Here is a 20,086-nt window from a genome sequence, read left to right as displayed (position 1 = left end):
TATAGCACTTCCCTTTCACGACAGAGCTAGGATTCTGCCCAAGCCCAAAACCCTTCTCTCCTGTGTGGCGCGCCACAGTCCTGACTCCAAAGAGTGGCTTGGCACCCGTTCGTGGTGTGAATCAATGGAATGAACAAACTCTCCAGGACCCAGGCTTCACACCTGAAGGAGGAAGGACCCCGATTTTCACAGCACCAAGTTTTCTCCTTTAGAATGACAAGTTCTCATCTTTTCCAGTGTGCTAGCTCTTATTGTCTCTGGTTAAATAACAAAGTGCTCTTCTCGAAATGGCTTGTTTCCTGTATTTGTTTCGTTCCAGGAAGAATGTGAGAAAGCTTTGGAAATAAAGCATTTCATTTATAAGCTATCCTGCAGCCCACCATCGGTAATTCAAAACTATCATCCTACGTAAATTGGTATCATTATACCTGGAGAACCTTCTGAAAGATAATATTTGTGGACCTCTGACTTCCAATGTATGGGTTTGAAAGCAAGAATCATCCAGCAGTATTTGTTCCCACAGGAGATTTCTGGGCACAATTTTTAGAAGAGAAATATGTTAGAACTTGATAGGATCAATATCATGAAAAATCTAATGGTTAATGGGCCCCGGGCTTTCTGAATGAGATGCTGGCATAAGACCCAAATAGTTATTAGGTACAAGGGTGCCTCTTGCAGGAGAAAAAAGAACTAAAAGGAAATCAGAAATCTGATGGTTTTCTGTGTGTAAACGCATGGTGGCCTCAGCTAGATTCTCTCGTATTAATCCCAGCCCAGTGGTGTGCAGTGATTTTGATGAAACGGATAAAGTTATCACTCTAGGCAATGAATCAGAAAAATTGATGGGGACAAAGAAAATATCATGTATCATGCAGCAAGTATCATGGTCATTGGAAGTCTTGGAATTTGGAGGAAATATCTAGGGAGGAGTGTGAAAATGGGGAAGGATGCAAGATATATTTTCGTAGAAGGAGTCTGTGTCATAAATGCAGCTGCAGCTTCATCTGAATATGAAAATAGCCTAGAGGGGAATCTGTACCTAGGAGATGTAGCTGGCTTGAGCAAAGGCAAGGGTCACCAGGAGGCTTTGGGAACAAACGCTGTCCGTGACCCTCTGCGTGCCCCGGTCTCTAGCTTGTGTTTACTAGGCTTTTGCAAACACGTGTTGAGTGCATGGATGAGGAAGTCTAGGAGGCAACAGTGCACTTGAAAGGCATCTTTTAAAAATTACTGGACTATTTTTTAATATGTATTTATTTTAATAATGCTTCTTTTTTTAAAAACTAAAAAAATTTTTTTTTAATTTTTTGGCCATGTCGTGTGGCTTGCAGTATCTTAGTTCCCCGACCAGGGACCGAACCCGGGCCCTCAGCAGTGAAAGTGCAGTCTCCTAACCACTGGACCGCTAGGAAATTCCCAGTAGACTTTTTTTTTTTTTAGCAGTTTTAGGTTTATAGAAAAACAGAGTAGAAAGTACAGAGAGCTTTCCTATATTCATTTCTTCTGCACACAATTTGCCATGTTATCTCTTGTATTAGCGGGGTACATGTGTTGCATTTGATGAGCCAATATTGATACATTATTATCAATTAAATTACATGGTTTACATTAGAGTTCACCATTGGAATTGCGCCTCCTGTGGGTTGGGACAAATGCGTAATGATTACAGCATCGTACATAATACTTTCCCTGCCCTAAAAATCCTCTGTGCTCTGCCTCTTCTTCCCTCCCTCCCCTCCAACCTCTGACAAGCACTGATCTGTTTACTGTCTGCCTAGTTTTGCCTTTTCCAGCATGTCATAGAGTTGAATCATGCAGTATGTAGCCCCTTCAGATGGGCTTCTTTCACTTAGCCCTATGCATTTCAGGTTCTTCCATGTCTCTTCATGGCTTGGTAGCTCATTTCTTTGTATCACTGAATAATATCGCACTGTCTGGATGGACCACAGTTAGTTTATTCGTTCACCTGCTGAAGGACACCTTGCTTGCTTCCAAGGTTTTGGCAATGGTAAATAAACGTGCTCTAAATATTTACATTGTGTCCATAGAAGTTATCACGGAAGCCATATTTTTTAAAAAGGCATTTCTTCACGGCATTTTCTTCATGCTAAGATACTTCTATGTAATATATGAAAGGTGAATTTCATTTGAAATGGAGGTGCGTGGTTGTATGCCCTTTTGCAAAATAGCAATTAAAACACAAGGAAGTAAAACCCTGAATGCTCTGCTCTCTGCCTAATCTGTGTTATTTTATTTAGAAATTACTATATGCACCAAAAGGGGCATTTTTCCTTCAAAGCGTTAAGTGGGGGGGCGGACTTCCCTGGTGGTGCAGTGGTTGAGAGTCCACTCTCAACCGATGCAGGGGACACGGGTTCATGCCCCGGTCCGGGAAGATCCCACATGCCGCGGAGCGGCTGGGCCCGTGAGCCATGGCCTCTGAGCCTGCACGTCCGGAGCCTGTGCTCCGCAACGGGAGAGGCCACAGCAGTGAGAGGCCCGCGTACCGCAAAAAGAAAAAAAGTGTTAAGTGGGGGTTACATCGCCTTGTTGCTTCTTCCTCTGTGAACTCATTAAACTAATTACCATTTTCAAAGTGATAAGCCTTAAATTAGTGTCAGAGTCAAACTCCCCCAAGCCCGAGTGCACACGTGGTTTGCTTAGCTGAACCAAATCACAGCACGATAAATGTCCGGCTGACGATGATTTATCATGGGTGACAAATCACTAAAATGGCCCCGTGCATATTATTTTTGGTCCTGAGGATGACATATAGGTATATGGTGTGGCTTCTAGGAATGTTTATTATATGAGTTAAAACACTGAAAAAAGATTAAATGTACTCTAGCCTGTGGCACTGCAATCAAATAACAAGAATGTGTCTGGTAACAGATGACTGGGGTCTTGCTTTCACATCAGAAATCATCTCTGCCACCTCCGTGGAGGGTTGTCTCTGTGGCCTTATACCCCTTTTCTGGACCAAGTTGGTGAAGGTGCAACCCTGGAGTGCAGGGCCTGTCTCCGCGGAGGGCGTGACCTACCTGATGGATAGGATTACCCATATCCAGTTATTATTTCTGCTGCAAAGGATGCCTGGTGTCCTTTTAGAATTCCAGGTGTGTGGTTACCTACAGTGAAGAGATGGTCCCCTGTCGAGACGAGTGATGCTATAGCCACCCCAAGAGGATGTGGAAAAGGTTGTATCTCACATATAATGAGGCTTTCTGGGGAAAGCAGGACAGCGCCTAGGCTGGTCTGAAGATGGCTTGAGGGAGATGGGAAAGGAGACAGATCCAGCTTTCATGGTGGGTAGGAGCTGGGGCTTGGATGTGGGTTCCCACATGGAGGTAGGAGCTGGCATAGTTTGAACCTTCCATGGGCACTGGGGGAGGGAGCCCCCAGGCTTTCTTATTAGCTTGTTGGGCACAAGTGGAAGAGGCAGAGGTGAGACTTAAAAGCTCTTATCTGTCAAACATCAAAAAACCGAGTCAGACCCTTTAATACCTCAAACAGTAACTGCATGCATGGACTAAATTAAATTGGCAGCATGTGAATGTAGCAATCTCCGTGAAAATTGTAAATTATATACCTCTGGTCTGACCATCATTTTCTTCTGATCTGAGAGCAGGTGGTAGCTTCCTAATCAGAGAGTCCGTGTTTCAGCCCATTCCTCAGTCTTCAGCTGGCTTCTGTTTTGTTTTGTTTTGTTTATTCTTATGGAAAATTTGAGGCATCCATAGAAGCAGAGAGAAAAGTGCAGTGAACTGCCATATGCCCTGGATCCACATTTAACAATTAATGAAGTCACGCCTGATTTTATTAATCCACGCTCTGTACTCACTTCCCTTCTTCCTGGATTAATTTGAAGACAGCAGCCATCATTATCATGTCATCCATGGGTGTTTCAGGATGTAACTCTAACTTTTTTTCCTTCATGTCTTTTTTTTTTTTTTTTTTTTTTTACTCCTCTGTGATTTTCACTGAGTTCATCCACTTAACTCTGCAGGGTTTGAGAGTTTGGGTTTTGCAGTCAGACTTAACTCTTCCTTTCTGGGTCTCTCACTTCCTAACGGTGTGACTTCGAACAGGTCATGTATCTTTTTGGAGCACTGTTGCCCTCAGCTGTGCAATGGAGCCAATGCTCTTTACTCGTAGGGTTCGGTATGATGTAATCAAGAGAACATGGAATAAAGTCCTCTGCAGGCAGAGTGTTCAACAAATGGTACCCATTACTCTCATTGTTGACCATGGTATCATTATTATTTTGAAGGGTTGCTATATGGGGGTTAGTATACAATGGGAAGTATGGGGAAAGAAGGTGAGGAAAAGAAAAAGGAAAGTGTGAGGAATATTTATCTTCATGATGGACAGTTTTAGACCTGGGTATCTATGGTAAGTATGAAAAAGGTCATTCATCATAAAATAGTTTTAGAAATGTTTGTTTGTATAAGAGGAACAGTGATGATTTAGTTTTTTCCAGTCAATAAGGAAAACCAGTAGACTTCTTTATAGCCTCAGGCCAGCTGGTGATTGCAGCAATTTGGCTTCTCTCTTCCGGCATCTTCCTCCAAGGGGCTCATGATCTGTGAGCCTGATTCCTCTAGAATCCTTTATCAGGTCTCCCTACAGGGTCACCCCGTGATGCCTAGACGTTCAAATGATGCTTGTAGATGATACTTAATTCACTGACTGCATCTTCTCATTGTCTCTGCCAAGAGCCCGGCCACTGTGCTCCTTCTGATTCTGCTGCATCCCCTGTTGGGATCAGCACAGGAGAGCTCAGTGTGTAAGACCATCTCCTTCTCACCATGAGAAATTAACAGACAGGTCGATGAGGGCGAATCACCTCCCTTTCTTTTGTAAAGATTGCACTATTTTAACACTGAGTGTTTTCTCCCCTTCAGGACAGATCTTGGATGTTCTAGATGAGTTGAAACTGGCTAATAACACCCTGGTCTACTTCTCCTCGGACCAAGGAGCACATGTAGAGGAGGTGACTGTCAAAGGGGAAGGTCACGGAGGCAGTAACGGAATCTATAAAGGTGAGCAATCTGTGCAGGTGGGAAATGGCACGGTGTCAGCTCTGTGCTCTGCCTGCCCCCCGCCGCTTACCCCCTCATCACCTTCTCCTGGACCTTGGAGCTGTGGTGCTATTCTTCTGCCACTTGAAACATACAGGGCTTTATGGGGTCACAGGCATTGAAAACTCAGATGGCCAAAGTGACCATTTCCGCTATGGTCCCCCCAGAACTTAAAAGCACGCATTCTGTGTCCAGACATTAAAATGAGGGTGTTTTCCCCCTAAATCTAAATTCAGCCCCATAGTAGTTGGTTCATAGTGTAGTTGGCCCCATAGTGTAGTTGGTTCAAACAAGACCCCTTACACCCTCCCCCCATGACCTCTACAACTACAATGCTTTAAGCCTGGAAGTTTGTGTTGATTTGTTACAGCAACAATAAAAAGCTATTAACTTGTATTTGGGCATCAGAAGTTTGAAATGGGTCTCACTGGTCTAAAATCAAGATGGTAGCAGGACTGCATCTTTCTGGAGGCTCCAGGGGAGAATCCATTTCCTTGCCTTCTCCAGCTTCTGGAGGTGGTCACTCTCCTTGGCTCGTGGACCCTTTCTTCCACCTTTAAAGCCACCAATGCAGTGTCTTCAAACCTTCCTCTCTCTCTCTCTCTCTGACCTCTGCTTCCATAATTCCATCTCTTTCACTTACTCTGACTTTCTTGCCTGCAATTTTAAGGACCCTTGTGATTATGTCAGTCTTGCCCACGTAATCCAGAGTAATTTTTCCTATTTCTAGACCCTTAATCACATCTGCAGAGTCCCTCTTGTCATGGAAGGTAACCTAGTCACAGTGTCCGGGGATGAGGATGCGGACATCTTTGGGAGGTCATTATTCTGCCTATCTCCATATGCTACAGCATTGTGGGCTGATGCTTCCTTCCTGACAGAGCATTAGCTAAGCCACCACCAAGATGGATCAGGCTACCTGTCATTGGGGATATTAGATAAGACCCATCTGCTGACCCCAAGTTGCTTATACAACATACACTCTGCGAATATGAGACATAGATACCTGGGTATAATAACATGTGGCCCATTTCACAAAGACTTAGGTGAGATACCTCAAAGGGCATATCCGTGCTAAGGGTTAGGACACCACCCGAATCTGCAGTGGGTGTGGGTTGGATGTAACATGGGGGAGGATGATTAGAAGTGACCATGCAAAAGGCAAAGCAAGGTGTCCCAGACAGTAGGGGCTGCTGAATAAAGCAAGATGCGTGACACATAGGGAAGCGCATTGAATTTTGCTCCCTAAAGCCATGAGGTGCTTTATTGCCCTTTCATTATTCTCTCACATGGTTGTTTCACAGATTCCCAGGGACTCAGGAAATCAGAGTTTACCTACAAAGATATGAAATGCTAATCTATGGAGTGCTTTCATCCATTAGTTTACAAAACCCTGATTGAACTGTGTATCTGGCACTGGGTTAGAGGCAACAATACGGTCCCTGCCCTAAAGGAGCCCATGGTCAACAGGTTGGGTAGGTGGGTGGCTGGTTGGTTGGGTGGCTGGTTGGATGGTTGGTTGGGTAGATGGTTGGTTGGGTGGGTGGTTGGTTGAGTGGGTGGATGGTTGGGTGGTTGATTGGGTGGTTGGTTGGTTGGGTGGGTAGGTGGGTGGCTGGTTGGTTGGGTGGATGGTTGGTTGGGTAAATGGCTGGTTGGGTGGATGGGTGGTTGGGTGGGTGGGTGGGTGGTTGAGTGGGTGGATGGTTTGGTGGGTGGATGGTTGGTTGGGTGGATGGTTGGATGGTTGGTTGGGTAGATGGCTGGCTGGTTGGTTGGCTGGGTGGTTGGGTGGGTGGGTGGTTGGTTGGGTGGTTGATTGGGTGGTTGGTTGGTTGGGTGGGTAGGTGGGTGGCTGGTTTGTTGGGTAGATGGTTGGTTGGGTAAATGGCTGGTTGGGTGGGTGGGTGGTTGGTTGAGTGGGTGGATGGTTGGGTGGTTGGCTGGGTAAATGGCTGGTTGGTTGGGTGGGTGGTTGGTTGGGTGGGTAGGTGGGTGGATGGTTTTTTGGGTGGGTGGTCGGTTGGGTGGTTGATTGGGTGGGTGGTCAGTTGGGTGGGTAGGTGGGTGGATGGTTGGTTGGGTGGGGTTGGTTGGGTAAATGGCTGGTTGGTTGGGTGGGTGGGTGGATGGTTGGGTGGTTGATTGGGTGGGTGGTCAGTTGGGTGGGTAGGTGGGTGGCTGGTTGGTTGGGTAAATGGCTGGTTGGTTGGGTGGGTGGGTGGATGGTTGGGTGGTTGATTGGGTGGGTGGTCAGTTGGGTGGGTAGGTGAGTGGATGGTTGTTTGGGTGGGTGGATGGTTGGGTGGGTGGTTGGTTGGGTAGATGGTTGGATGGTTGGTTGGGTCAGTGGCTGGTTGGTTGGGTGGTTAGTTGTTTGCATGGGTGGTTGGGTTGGGGGTGGTGGGAGGAAGCCTAAGGAGGCCCATGCGATTTAACAAGGGTGTCGACATTCTTGGCACAAGATGCCTGTGGTGCATACGGCAAGGAGAGCCTCACTCGGCCAACAGGGCCCAAGAAATGTTCCCAAAGGAGACCAGGCTGGGAAGGAGGTAGCCAGGGTGTGCTTGAGCTCTTATCCTTCTACCTCGAGCTCTTTCCACTCTCCCAACCACATACCCTCCTCAGTATAGCTGGGATGAGGAGAGAAGCACATGGCTTACTCTGCAAACTGGCAGGAATTGGGTAACACCAGATCACACCAGTCCTGAACCAAACAGACAGCGAAAAGGCAGTCTGTCACCCATCCCAATGGCAGCACGTATCCTGTGAAACCTTATACTTCTATTTACATCCTCGACATGCACATCTGAGTCCTTTCAAATTCTGAGCACTGGGGGGCCCCGGGACCTTTGTTTACACCTTCGGTTACCTGGAACCCAGGAGGGAAGGATTCCTGTTCAGTGCGGGTCTGGACAACCTCGCTGGATGTTCATACCACTTCCTTTGCTTGTCATCGTTCCCTCCCCAGTGCAGGACACACGACTGATACTCAACACGGGTGAAATGACCGAGCAGGTGTCTCTACTCGGAACAGGATTAACCCACTCTTTCAGCCAGCCCTCCTCTATTCAGTCTTATTTTCGAGGAGCGAGAAGTGAAAGTATGTATTCCTGTAGAGTAAGATGAGGTGCTTTCGTCGTATTTCCTTTAGTTATGGACTGTGTGCGGAGAGTTGTTTTTATGTTATTTTATACATGATAGCGTCTCTCGAGATGGAGTCCCAGACTGCATTTCATGCACTGGCTCCCCCGTCCATTCATTCCCCCGGTGAAGGTCTGTTAGGTTCCAAAGTTGCTTAGTGGCTGCTGCCGAGACGTGTACATCAGTCACAGTAATAGATGTGGTCAGCAAGTAATACGTTATTTAAGGAAGTCACATATATGGTGTGACGGAGCTTTGGTTCGGGGACAGATGACCAGATGACCACCAGCGATGAATCTGAGGGAGCCTGGTGTTGAAAAGAAGGAGATGTACTGGCATTTTGTGTCGATGGCTGACTCTTCAGAGACCTAAGTGGATGGTGAGGATGAGTCAGAAAGAGAGTGTCTAGGGTCTGAAGGATGCCTTGGAATTGGGCTTCTCGTACAATCTGAAGAGCAGGCTCACAGCTGCTCCCTGTTTTTTTTGTTTTTTTAAGAAACATATTGAATGTGTTAGACATACTTTGTTTGAATGCTAGAACTACCATCGGTGTCTGACACTGTATTAATATCTCAGCCACCACTCTATCGCAAAGCATTATCCCTTTGTCAAGTTTAGTTGAAATCAAGTTCACAGTGAAACATTGTTAACGGTATGATGCTCAAAAAAAAAAAAAAAAAAAAAAGATGCGGTTTCCTTCTAGCTATGGGGAATGACCAAAGACTTCTCAGTGTCAAGACACCTTGTTTTCTAAAGCTGTGAGCTTGCATGCACTCCAACGATTTATGCAAACACAGAGAAATCACACTGTTTGAGCTCACTGATCAAAAGAGCATCCTTTCAGAACAATCCTGACTTGCAGTCTTCATCAGAACTGCTCCAAAAGATCTATCCTTCCTCACATGGCCTTCTCTTCTCTAGTCACATCCCATCCTGCCTCACTCTACTAAGGGCACTCCTACTATCCCTTAGGGCCCCCCGAGATAATCCACGATAATCTCCCCATCACACCATCAGTCATGTAATCATATCTACAAAGTCCCTTTTTCAGAAAACAAGGTACAATTCAAAGGTTCCAAGGATTCCAACATGGACATCTTTAGGGGTCATTATTCAGCCTTCCCCTAAAAAAAAAAACTATACTATTTGAGCTCAGTGATCCCTCCGTATTCCTCAGTCTGTTTCACTAATGAAATCTACGGACCACCTTGGTGGAATGGCTGTGATTAAATCACGACACAGAGTTCAACAGCTAATCCCTTTTAATCAGAGGAACATTAGATTCTGCTGTAGTCTGCATTTCAAAAAATTAATTTAATTTTGTGGGGTTGAGGCGATAGTGACACTACTAGTTTTTTTTCTCTCTCTTTTTTTTCTAATTGAAATATAGTTGACTTACAATGTTGTGTTTGTTTCAGATGTACAGCAAAGTGATTCATTTATACACACACATATATCTATTTTTTTCAGATTCTTTTCCCTTACAGGTTATTACAAAATATTGAGTATAGTTCCCTCTGCTATACAGTAGGACCTTGTTGATTATCTATTTAACTTTTAAAAAAAATTGATTTATTTTATTTATTTATTTTTGGCTGCATTGGGTCTTCATTGCTGCGCGCGGGCGTTCTCTAGTTGCGGTGAGCAGGGGCTACTCTTCATTGCGGTGCGCGGGCTTCTCATTGCGGTGGCTCCTCTTGTTGCAGAGCACGGGCTCCAGCAGTTGTGGCATGTGGGCTCAGAAGTTGTGGCTCATGGGCTCTAGAGCGCAGGCTCAGTAGTTGTGGTGCACAGGCCCAGTTGCTCCGCGGCATTTGGGATCTTCCCAGATCAGGGCTCGAACCCACGTCCCCTGCATTGGCAGGCAGATTCTTAACCAGTGCGCCACCAGGGAAGCCCTGTTTATCTATTTTATGTAAAGTAGTGTGTGTCTGTTAATCCCAAACTCCTAATTTATCCCTCCCCCACTTTCCCCTTTGGTAACCATAAGTTTGTTTTCTATATCTGTGAGTCTGTTTCTGTTTCACGGATAAGTTCATTTGTGTCATGTTTTAAATTCCATATATAAGTGATATCATATGGTATTTGTCTTCCTCTGTCTGGTTTCACTTAGTATGATAATCTTTAGGTCCACGCATGTTGCTGCAAATGGCATTATTTTATTCTTTTTTATGGCTGAGTACTATTTCATTATACATATATATCACATTTTCTTTTATCATTCACCTGTCGATGGACATTAGGTTATATTCCATGTCTTGGCTATTGTAAATAGTACTGCTATGAACATTGGGGTGCATGTATCTTTTTGAATTACAGTTTTGTCTGGATATAGGCCCAGGAGTGGGATTGCTGGATCATATGGTAGCTCTATTTTTAGTTTTCTAAGGAACCTCCAGACTGTTCTCCATAGTGGCTGCACCAAAGTACATTCTCACCAACAGTGTAGGAGGGTTCCCTTTTCTCCACACCCTCCCTAGCATGTAATATTTGTAAACTTATTTTCACCTTTTCCCTAACATATCCTCCCTTAGCTGGGACCAGAATAACTTCCCTAAGATTTTCTTAGCGTTTAGAGTTTCCTTCCTCTTCCTCACAGCTGAAAATTCCCCGAAGTCTCGGATGAGAACATCATACTCCTAGCTCTGGCTTCCTTTTCATTCCTCTCCCAAGTCAAGGTCACCCAGCAGGAGGCTCCCCCCTCAACCCCCTGCCTCCCTTTTACTCTGCGTAAAGGCAAGTAATAAGTGTCAATGGAGTGGATAAATTAACTCTATAGATGGCTTCTGCAGAAGCATTGGTTGGGTGTGAGGGCTGAAAATCGTATTTCCCTGAGTGTTCATGAACGTAGACTTTCTCCACGGGCAGAGAAATGCTCTCCGAATTCCCTGATGCCCGCAAGAAAGGCACCGCAGTTTTCCTTGCAGTGCAGGTTCCAAAAGCCAGTGATTGGCTGGAGTCCATGTGGCTTAGGAGTTCCTTCTTACAGTCACTGAGTTTGGCGGCTCTTTGCCTCAGGCAGTCCCACGGCTCTCAGAGCAACGGGTGCTTTTGTTGGAGAAAAAAAAAAAAAAAAAACAGCAAGAGGCTCTGCTAGTTTATTAGGGGGTGGTTACGTTCAGGTTCATTCTTCAGATTTTAGCAAACATTTTCATCAGCTCCCCAAGAGAGGGCAAAGCTGGATGGTCTTGCTGGTATCAGGACTTGTGTGCCAGGAGGCATCCCCCAGGCTTCCCCAGGCTTTTCCTCTTTGAAAGAAGCTCACGTGTTATCCTCACCTAGCAGTTCATTCCTTCAGTTAAATTCCACTGAGAAGCACGCATATACTGAGCCCCCATAGGATGCCAGGCTCGGGGCTGGCTTCTAGGACATGATGACAGCGAATACAGGGTCCCCAGCCTCTAGTAGCTCATATTCTTTGGTTGAGATGGACATCTAAGGAGATGGTTTCAGAATAACAAAGTAGAAAGGAAGCTCTGAGAAGGGACGATTAGACGTTGTTCCCCAACCTGGGAATTCAGAGAACTTCCCAGGAGACATGGACCTTTTGCAGGCTGATGCTTGGGAGTGTTGGCTGGGAGAGGAGAGGTGGAGAGTTCATTCCAGGCAGGAGTGAGATGCTTTACAGGGAACAAAAAAGCAGCTCAAGGTTGCTATAAGAGATGAAGGTGTCAACCAGGGATACTGGGCGATGTAGCTGATGAAAGGTACCCTACATCCACGTTAGTATGTCTGATAGAATGAAGTAGATAGATAGACAGACAGATAGGGATGGATAGATAGATAGATAGGGATAGATAGATATGATGCATGGATGGATGGATGGATAGACATAGGTAGGTAGATAGATAGATAGCTACCTAGATAGATAGATAGATAGATAGATAGATAGATAGATAGATAGATAGATAGAGATAGATGAACAGACATAGGTAGATAGATAGAAATGTGTGTATATATATTGTGTGTTTATATATATTTGTATATGTGTGTGTGTGTGTGTGTGTGTGTGTGTGTGTATACATATATAGTTATTGCCATTTGGGTAGTAGTTAAAATTGGAGGTCAAGAATATCACCCAAATCCACTCTAAGGAAAGGGTAAAGAAGTGAGAATAAGGGTGAGTTGAGGGGTAACATAAGATGTCTCATGTTTTTGGCTGGTGTGGTTGGGTAGATAGAAGTACTTTGAGGCATTAGGACTCGCAGGCAGCGACTTGGTTCCCTTGTCTTTAGAATTTGAATAATAGGATTGTTATTATAGGAACATCGTAGAAGACTGTTGAGTTGACTAAGAAGTCAGTACATGCAAAGTGTGTCCTCAGTGCCCTTAGTGAGGGCAAGGAATACTGTCGCCTGCCAGAGTGCAAGAACTACGATCCAGACGTATTCTACTCACATCTGTATGCTTAGAAGCTAGAATAGGGTCTGACATATTGTAAGAAATTAGTTTTGAGTGAATATGTAAATGAAAAACCACTTGAGCTTAGGTTTGAAGGATCAGTGGTTTAACTCAATGAAGCGGGCAGTGAATCAACGTGCTTGTATCGGTAAACCCATTGGTATTGGTGATTGATTAGATATTGGGTTTGAGGGAGGGGAGGACGTCAAAGCTGTCTCTTCCGTGTTTGACTGGTGTGATTCGCTAGACAGAGGTTCCCTTTAGGAATTAGGACTCCTGGGCAGAGACCTATATTGGGTTGGTGTATGGGATCCTTTAGTGTAAGAAGAGAAGACGGTCAGGGACCAAGCGGAACATAAAAGGTGATACGGGAGCTGATGATCCAACAAAGGAGATACGGAGAGAGTGACAGGGAAATAAGAAGAAAACTGGGGGGGAAGGGAAGGTCCAGGGAAGAATATGGTTCGTAGAAGTGGACGCTGAGAAACAGTCAAGTAGGATGTAGACCCCAAGGAGCCATTGTGTATATTATACACGTGATGTTCCCATGAGTATTTTCAGTGGAGAGCAAGGGGCAGAGGCTGGCTGGATAGAAGGGGGCCGGAAGGTGAGCAGTTTCTCAGATTCTTTTCAGAAATGTGTCTGTGCAGGGAGACGGGCTGTGAAAGGGGTTCTTTGTCATGGGGAAGGTTGGAGTGTATTTCATTCTCTCAAGTCAGCTTCAGTAGACGGATCGTGAAGGTACAGGGGACACCTGAGAATGTCAGATTTCTGAGAAGACGGTGGGAAATGAGACCCAACATGTAGGAGGATTGATCTTTGCCAGGAGGAGGGACCTTGTCTAGTCTGTTAGGGAATGCAGAGAGCAGATGCTGGTGCAATGAGAAGGGATAGTGGCTGGAATTTGAAGGTGTTCCCAAATGAAGCCTTCTGTTTCCTCTCTGCAGAAGGAAACAGAGTTACCTACTGAAGGCGGGGTAGGGCAGGGCATGGGGGTGACAAGTAGTATTCTGGGGGAGGGTTGACATGCCACCTGCAGGTGGGGAACCCTGGATTCCAGGAACAGGAAGGGACCCCATTTGGTCACTTTAACCAGATGTTGAGAAGATCTCGATTTACAGAGAACAGATAGATATTTTCATTGAGGGCTGGTATTGTACTGGGAAGGCATGAACATGTGTCAGAGGTTCTCTGGGATCCAGTCTTTTGGCAACAATGTGATGGAAATGGTATATTGCATGATCTGAGCTGGTCATCGGGACCACATAGGATAAAGTTAGCAAACGTCCCAAAAATTGAAGTGTCATTTGGAACAATTGGGACTGTCCACTTAGTAGAAAACTGAACTACTGAATGATCGCAGTCCTCGACGAGATGACTGCATTGGGTTTTATTTGACAAAACGTGTGACCGTGGTACGACAGGGTTCGATATTGCAGAGTTTGGGCCCAAAGTTGAGAAAGCTGTATTGGAAGGCAGAGGTTTGTGGTTAGATAATAGAGTGTTTGGATCACTCACTTTTGAGACAGAGCAGGTGGGAGTGATGTGGTCTGTGGGTGACGGAGGCCAAGGTTGCCTGGAGGGGCACATGGTTGGGGATGTGACATCAGTGGATAAACTGAGGTCTGGGAGGGCAGGGCATTGATGTATTTCGTGCTAATCGAGCTCATTTTCCTGGATGGAATGCACAGTGAGACTAAGAAGATGAGCTTGTTGGGTAAGACTCTGGAGGAGAGAACTTTTGGAATGCAACAGGTTAGGGAAATGAAAAAGCCTAGCAAAGTTAAGGGACCAAAAGAGGTTGGAAACAGGAGTTTATAACCACTCCCATCTGTAAGGTTCTCTTTTTTTTCCCCCCAGGAATACTCTGCATCAATTCATCCATTCTTTCGTTCATTCACTGCATATATTGGACCTTCTCTATTTGGAAGGTATTACGCTGTGGACCGCAGTTGATTCAACAGTCGATTAGAGTTTCTTCTCAAGTACTCTTGGTCCCGCTGGGACGATGAGATGGGATCACATTGATTGTCACACATCCCATAAACAAGAACCTTGAAAAATGCCCAGGAAATGGAGAGTAGGAAGACATTACATGTGGTAGTGGTTGTAGAAGCCTTGAGTAAATAGGAAGAGCGTTTTATGCAGGCTTTCGAGGGTTTACAGAAATGGTTGGGGGTTGGGGGAAAATCCTGGCAGAGAAAGCAGCAACAGAACTTTGCAGAAGGTGGGATAGGATGCGTTGTTTGCTGGGGCACTTAGGTGAGACTCAGCTCCACTAAGGAGTGGTATTGGCAGGGTGGGCCAGAGCCAGGATGTGGTTACTTTACAGTTCAGGCTGAAGGAGAGACTCTTTAGTTTTCCGTTCTTGCAGAAGGTATGAAGGAGTCCAATTAAGTGAACAAATAAATCATCAGTGGAAGTCACGGTGACATTTCCCCCCTAATAACACTGAAGGAGTTCATATTACGGAGTAGGGTCAGGGCTGATGCACGCACCCGACTCCCCAAATCTATATTCGGTAACTTTAAGAGCAGGGCTCCATATGTGGAATCTATCAATCAAAAAATTTAAAAAAGGGCTACAAATGAACTTATCTACATAACAGAAATAGAGTCACAGATGTAGGAAAGAAACTTACGGTTCCCAGGGGGTAAGGGCAGGGGGTAAATTGGGAGATTGGGATTGACACACACACACTACTATATATAAAATAGATAACTAATAAGGACCTGCTGTAGAGCACAGGGAGCTCTACTCAGTACTCTGTAATGACCTATGGGGGAAAAGAATCTAAAAAAGAGTGGATATATGTATATGTATAACAGATTCACTTTGCTGTACGGCAGAAACTAACACAGCATTGTAAATCAACTATACTCCAATAAAAAAAAAAAAAAAAGAAAGAAAAAGAGCAGGGCTCAGTAAACTATGGCATTTGGGCCAGATCCAGCCTGCTGCCTGATCTTGTAGATCAAGTTTCCCCGAAACACAGCCATGTTGATTTGCTGGTGTCTGGCCCTCCTGCTTCTGAGGAGTTGGGCAAGCCACCCAAACCACCTAAAATCGTTACTCCCTGGCTTTTCAAAGGAAACACGTGCCACTCCCTGGCTCAGATGATTTAGCCGTTTGATGTCTTGCTTAAATAGTCACCTTTAGCTTCTGAACCTGGGTCCGTTAACTTAAGGGTGTTCTTCAGTTCTTTACCTTCAAGCAGTGACATGAGCAGACGGCTGCTGTTTTATTCTTGCCCCAATAACAGGTGGATGATAGTGTGATAGGACCTGGGCGGTTTTGTCACATCTCCCATCTATAATTGGTGGGGTTTTAGTCCCTGGACTGAATACATCGAGGAGGGTGTAAACTATAGCATCTTGGATGAGAAAGACTTTAGTGTGAATTAGATTCGTCACGTGCTTCCTTGCGATTCCCATCAATCCAGGGAACCAGTGTTATCAGGCGGGGAGATGCCCAAGAGGACAAAAAAAATGACAAATAGAGTATTGCAGAAAACTCTGTGCCCACGTCAAGCAAAAGAATGACAAGCATATGCTCTTGCCGTTCAAAGGCATTTGACCTGCCGGGTGGCAGCACGTGCAAAGACAAAAATATAGAAGCGTGGTTTAGAGACAGCTGTTCCTAACAAGAGTCTCGGAGTGAATGGTAGAAGAATTTTCTCTGCACCGTCCTGGAGAGCTTAACTCAGCCGTCGTCTGTCTGTGGCTTCCTAGCACGGCCGAGTGCCACCAGGATGTTAAATGTGTGCACTTGACAATTACTCGACCGAATTTTAAATTTAGACCATGCTCTTTTCTCTGTTCAGACATTTTCAGAAAGAATCCACTCTCCTTCACCTGTTTTCCCTGTATCTCCCTTGCAATCCCCTGTCCTTCTCTGCTAACCCTATTTCTCCTTCGCAAACCAACTCAAAGTCTGTTGCCTCAGGGCCCGTGTTCCCAGGGAAGAGGCATCCTCTGTGCTTTTTGTTGGGCTGCAATCAGAGTTATGCACAGCTTGTTACAAAGTCATGGGGAACTACTCCTGGGGAAGCAGCGTGTCTGTTTCTCCATCCATCCACGGGTTCCCTGCTGGAGGGATCCAGCATTTCTGGCCTCTTTGAGCCCCAGGCCGCTGTGCTGCTGTCTCCCTTCCCCAAGGACCATTAGTGAGAGACCCTGGGGAGCATCTTCTGTTGACATTGTGACCCACTCCCAGCTCACCCCTCCAGCCCCTCCTGATACCCCTTTCATGCTCTATTTAGTTATTTTCGAATTGCCTCATACATGCAAAGCTCGTTTTCCCAACGAAACAGTAAGAGCTATGCCAGTAATAAAATAATAACAATGATGAAAACAGCTATGGTCAGTGGTCTCCTGTCTCTCAGGCTGGGGATCATAATCCCGTGAAATACTCACATCTTACACGTCTGGAACGTGTGGCACAGCGGTGGATCCATGTCCCAAGGGCACAGAGCTGGTGTTTTCGTTGCCTAGGGCTGCTGCGAGAATTCACCACCAGTTTGGTGGCTCAATACAACACAAATGGATGATCTTACAGTTCTGCAGGTCCGATGTCCAAAATGGGTCCACGTGGGCTAAAATCAAGGTGTCAGCAGAGCTGTGTTCCTTTATGAAGGCTCTCGGGGAGCGAGGCCACCTGCATGCCTTGGCTTGGGGCACCTTTCTCTCTGTTCAGAGCCAGTGACGTAGCATCTTCCAGTCTCTCTGACTACAGCCTCAGCTGCTCTGATGCCAGTTTTCCTGCTTCCCTCTTTCCCTTATAAAGAGCCTCATGATTGTATTCGACCCACTCACATGATCCAGAATAATCTCTCCTTCTGTCGGATAAGGTACCATATCCCCAGATTCCAGGGGTTGCAGGTGGACATTTGGGGGTACGATTATTTTGCCTCCTACCAGCGGTAAAAAGTAGAAGTGGAATTTGAACCCCATGACTCCAGAAACATTGTTAGAAGTCTTTGTTGCTGCGAGATTTGAGTCTCCCTGATGAGAGTCAGCACTTGTGTCCACCAGGCAATGCTGGCCGTGTGTCATGCATGTAGAGACCATGACATATATATATATCGGGTTGGCCAAGAAGTTTGTTTGGGTTCTTCCGTAACATTTTATGGAAGATGTGTATCACCACAAGAGATACAGTATTGCTTGTGAAATTCTCATTGAATCCATGTCATTAAATCACTAGGTTCTTCCAAATCGGCCACCCCACATTAAGCATTGAAGAGTGCATTGAGGTACGTGTTGGAAAGACGTATAAATCTCCTTGATGCCTCTCCTTCGGCATTTTAGGGGGAAAAGCCAACAACTGGGAAGGAGGCATCCGGGTTCCAGGCATCCTCCGATGGCCAGGGGTGATCCAGGCTGGGCTGGAGATCGATGAGCCAACAAGCAATATGGACATCTTCCCGACAGTGGCCAAACTTGCGAGGTCCCCTCTGCCGGAAGACAGGTACTGTGACTCCCAGGTGCTCGGGGCAGTCGCCTTCGGATTTTGTGGGCAAGGGTGTTCCGATTCGCCTGCACGGTGGCATATGCTACTTCCGGCTGGACCCTTTATCCACGCCCAGTTATGGGACTTACTGGTGGGTCCAGCAATGTAAACACCGCTCTGTCCATCCTGTTATCCCAGTGGGAAATAAAGTCCAAAGCCCGAAGGGGATGGACAGTCTTTTTGTTTTTTTAATATTTGTTTATTTATTCATTTATTTGGTTGCACCAGGTCTTAGTTGCAGCAGACGGGCTCCTTAGTTGGGGCTCGCTGGCTCCTAAGTTGTAGCACGTGGGCTCCTTAGTTGTGGCAGACGGGCTCCTTAGTTGTGGCATGTGAACTCTTAGTTGCAGCATGTGGGATCTAGTTCCCTGAGCGGGATTGAACCCGGGTCCCCTGCATTGAGAGCATGGAGTCTTATCCACTGTGCCACCAGGGGAATCCTATGGGATGGACGGTCTTTAACTGAGCCTCCCTCTTTTGGCATTCCGTGGAACCTCTCCCCCTCCCTCTCTCTCCTCTCTCTCTCTCTCTCTCTCTCTCTCTCTCTCTCTCTGTCTCTCTCTCTCTCTCATCTGTGCCCATCATCGGCTTGCAGAAGGGCAGCTGGGCAGATGCCCTCTAACCTCCCTTGTTTCATCCCACACTTCTCCTGGCCCTGTTCACCAGCTCTTTGCTGCAGCAGCGAGAAAGGCAGTTGGGTGCCTAGTCAGGCCCCTTTTTTCCCAGCACGTCTTCATTTAGCGAGTTCTAAATGAAATGTCTTTCTCTTACATTTAAATACATCTTCCGACGGCATCGCCAGTGGTTTCTCCTTAAGTGTTATTACCAATCTGAAGAGTTCTAAGTGAGGCACACTGATTCATTGCTTTCGTTAGTTGGGTGGCAATCCAGGGTGACGGCAGGCACACGGGCTGCAAATCTTGTTCAAATTCAGCTGCCGACAGAACCAAGAGGAAACTGGAAACCGGAGACGAAAACAACAGCTCAGCCAGAGCTGAGTCCACGGAGAGGTTTGCTCACCTCCCATTGTGTGCAACCTTGGTTTACTCTTCTTTTATTTCAAATTTCTGCATTAGGTATACGTTCCTCTCAAAGTGCCCGCACACACACACACACACACACACACACACACACAGATGGGAAAGGCAGAATTGTAGACTTCAGCCCTTCTCAAACTTTGTGGCCTCGAGATTCTTGTACACTCTTCCCAGATCCAGGAGCCCAAAGACGTTGTGTTTCTGTGGGCGGTATCTATCAGCGTTTGTCATATGAGCAATTAAACCTGGAAATAAAAGTTTTTAAATGCAAGAGGGCCCAAGCACACAGTGCATCGGCTGGCAGAGTGATAATGGAGCCACTGGGGAAACCCACCATGAGCTCATGAAAGAGTGGGGGTACAAAAGGCAAATAACATTTTGAATTACTGCAAAGACAGTTTGAGCTCATAGACCTCCTCGTAGGTCTCAGGCATCCCTGTGGGTCTCTGGACCACACCGTCTCAGGGTAGCTGGTGCTTCAGAGAAGAGCAGAGATTCCCGGAGCTATGCTGCTGTGGCTTCACTGCTGCTGAAGCATTGAAGTTCCTGGGCCCTGATTTCTTCTCCTGCAAATGGGTTCACACTTGCATAGGATGGCAAGCACTAGAGCATGTCAAGTGCAGAGTAGGGATGCATGCATACTTGCCATTTTTGTTTCACCCGCCATATTGAGAGGTAACAGGTAGGGAAGTAGAGTTGTTTCCACTTACACGTTTCACGTCCATCTGGGCTCAGAGAATCATCACTGTGAGGGCTGAAGGGGCTTCTAAGAGCTGCTATTCCAATCAAATGATTCTTCTTCCCCTGTAATGACAGAAAACTTGGCAGGAATAACTCATCAAAAGTCTTTTCTTACAGAAAACTAAAACTCTCACTCCTTATTTTACTTGCTCTTTGGCCCTGGTTCTTTCC

The 20,086-nt window shown here is 45.9% G+C and overlaps 1 protein-coding gene across 5 annotated transcripts in view; it reads left to right on the top strand.

The window, feature by feature from the left end:
• The window catches only part of LOC137217388 (steryl-sulfatase-like), a 184,765-nt gene that overhangs the window by 141,543 nt on the left and 23,136 nt on the right, over positions 1–20,086 (top strand). For all 5 annotated transcript variants that reach the window (XM_067724154.1, XM_067724156.1, XM_067724158.1 and 2 more), the window contains 2 exons: positions 4,905–5,042; positions 17,936–18,095. In XM_067724154.1, coding sequence (XP_067580255.1) covers positions 4,905–5,042; positions 17,936–18,095 — 298 coding nt within the window. The remainder of the gene's footprint in view (positions 1–4,904; positions 5,043–17,935; positions 18,096–20,086) is intronic.

Source organism: Pseudorca crassidens, chromosome X, assembly GCF_039906515.1.
Source record: "Pseudorca crassidens isolate mPseCra1 chromosome X, mPseCra1.hap1, whole genome shotgun sequence".
Classification (NCBI taxonomy): Eukaryota; Metazoa; Chordata; class Mammalia; order Artiodactyla; family Delphinidae; genus Pseudorca; species Pseudorca crassidens.
Note: the sequence above shows the minus strand (reverse complement) of the source record. Positions and strands in the feature narration are given on the sequence as shown.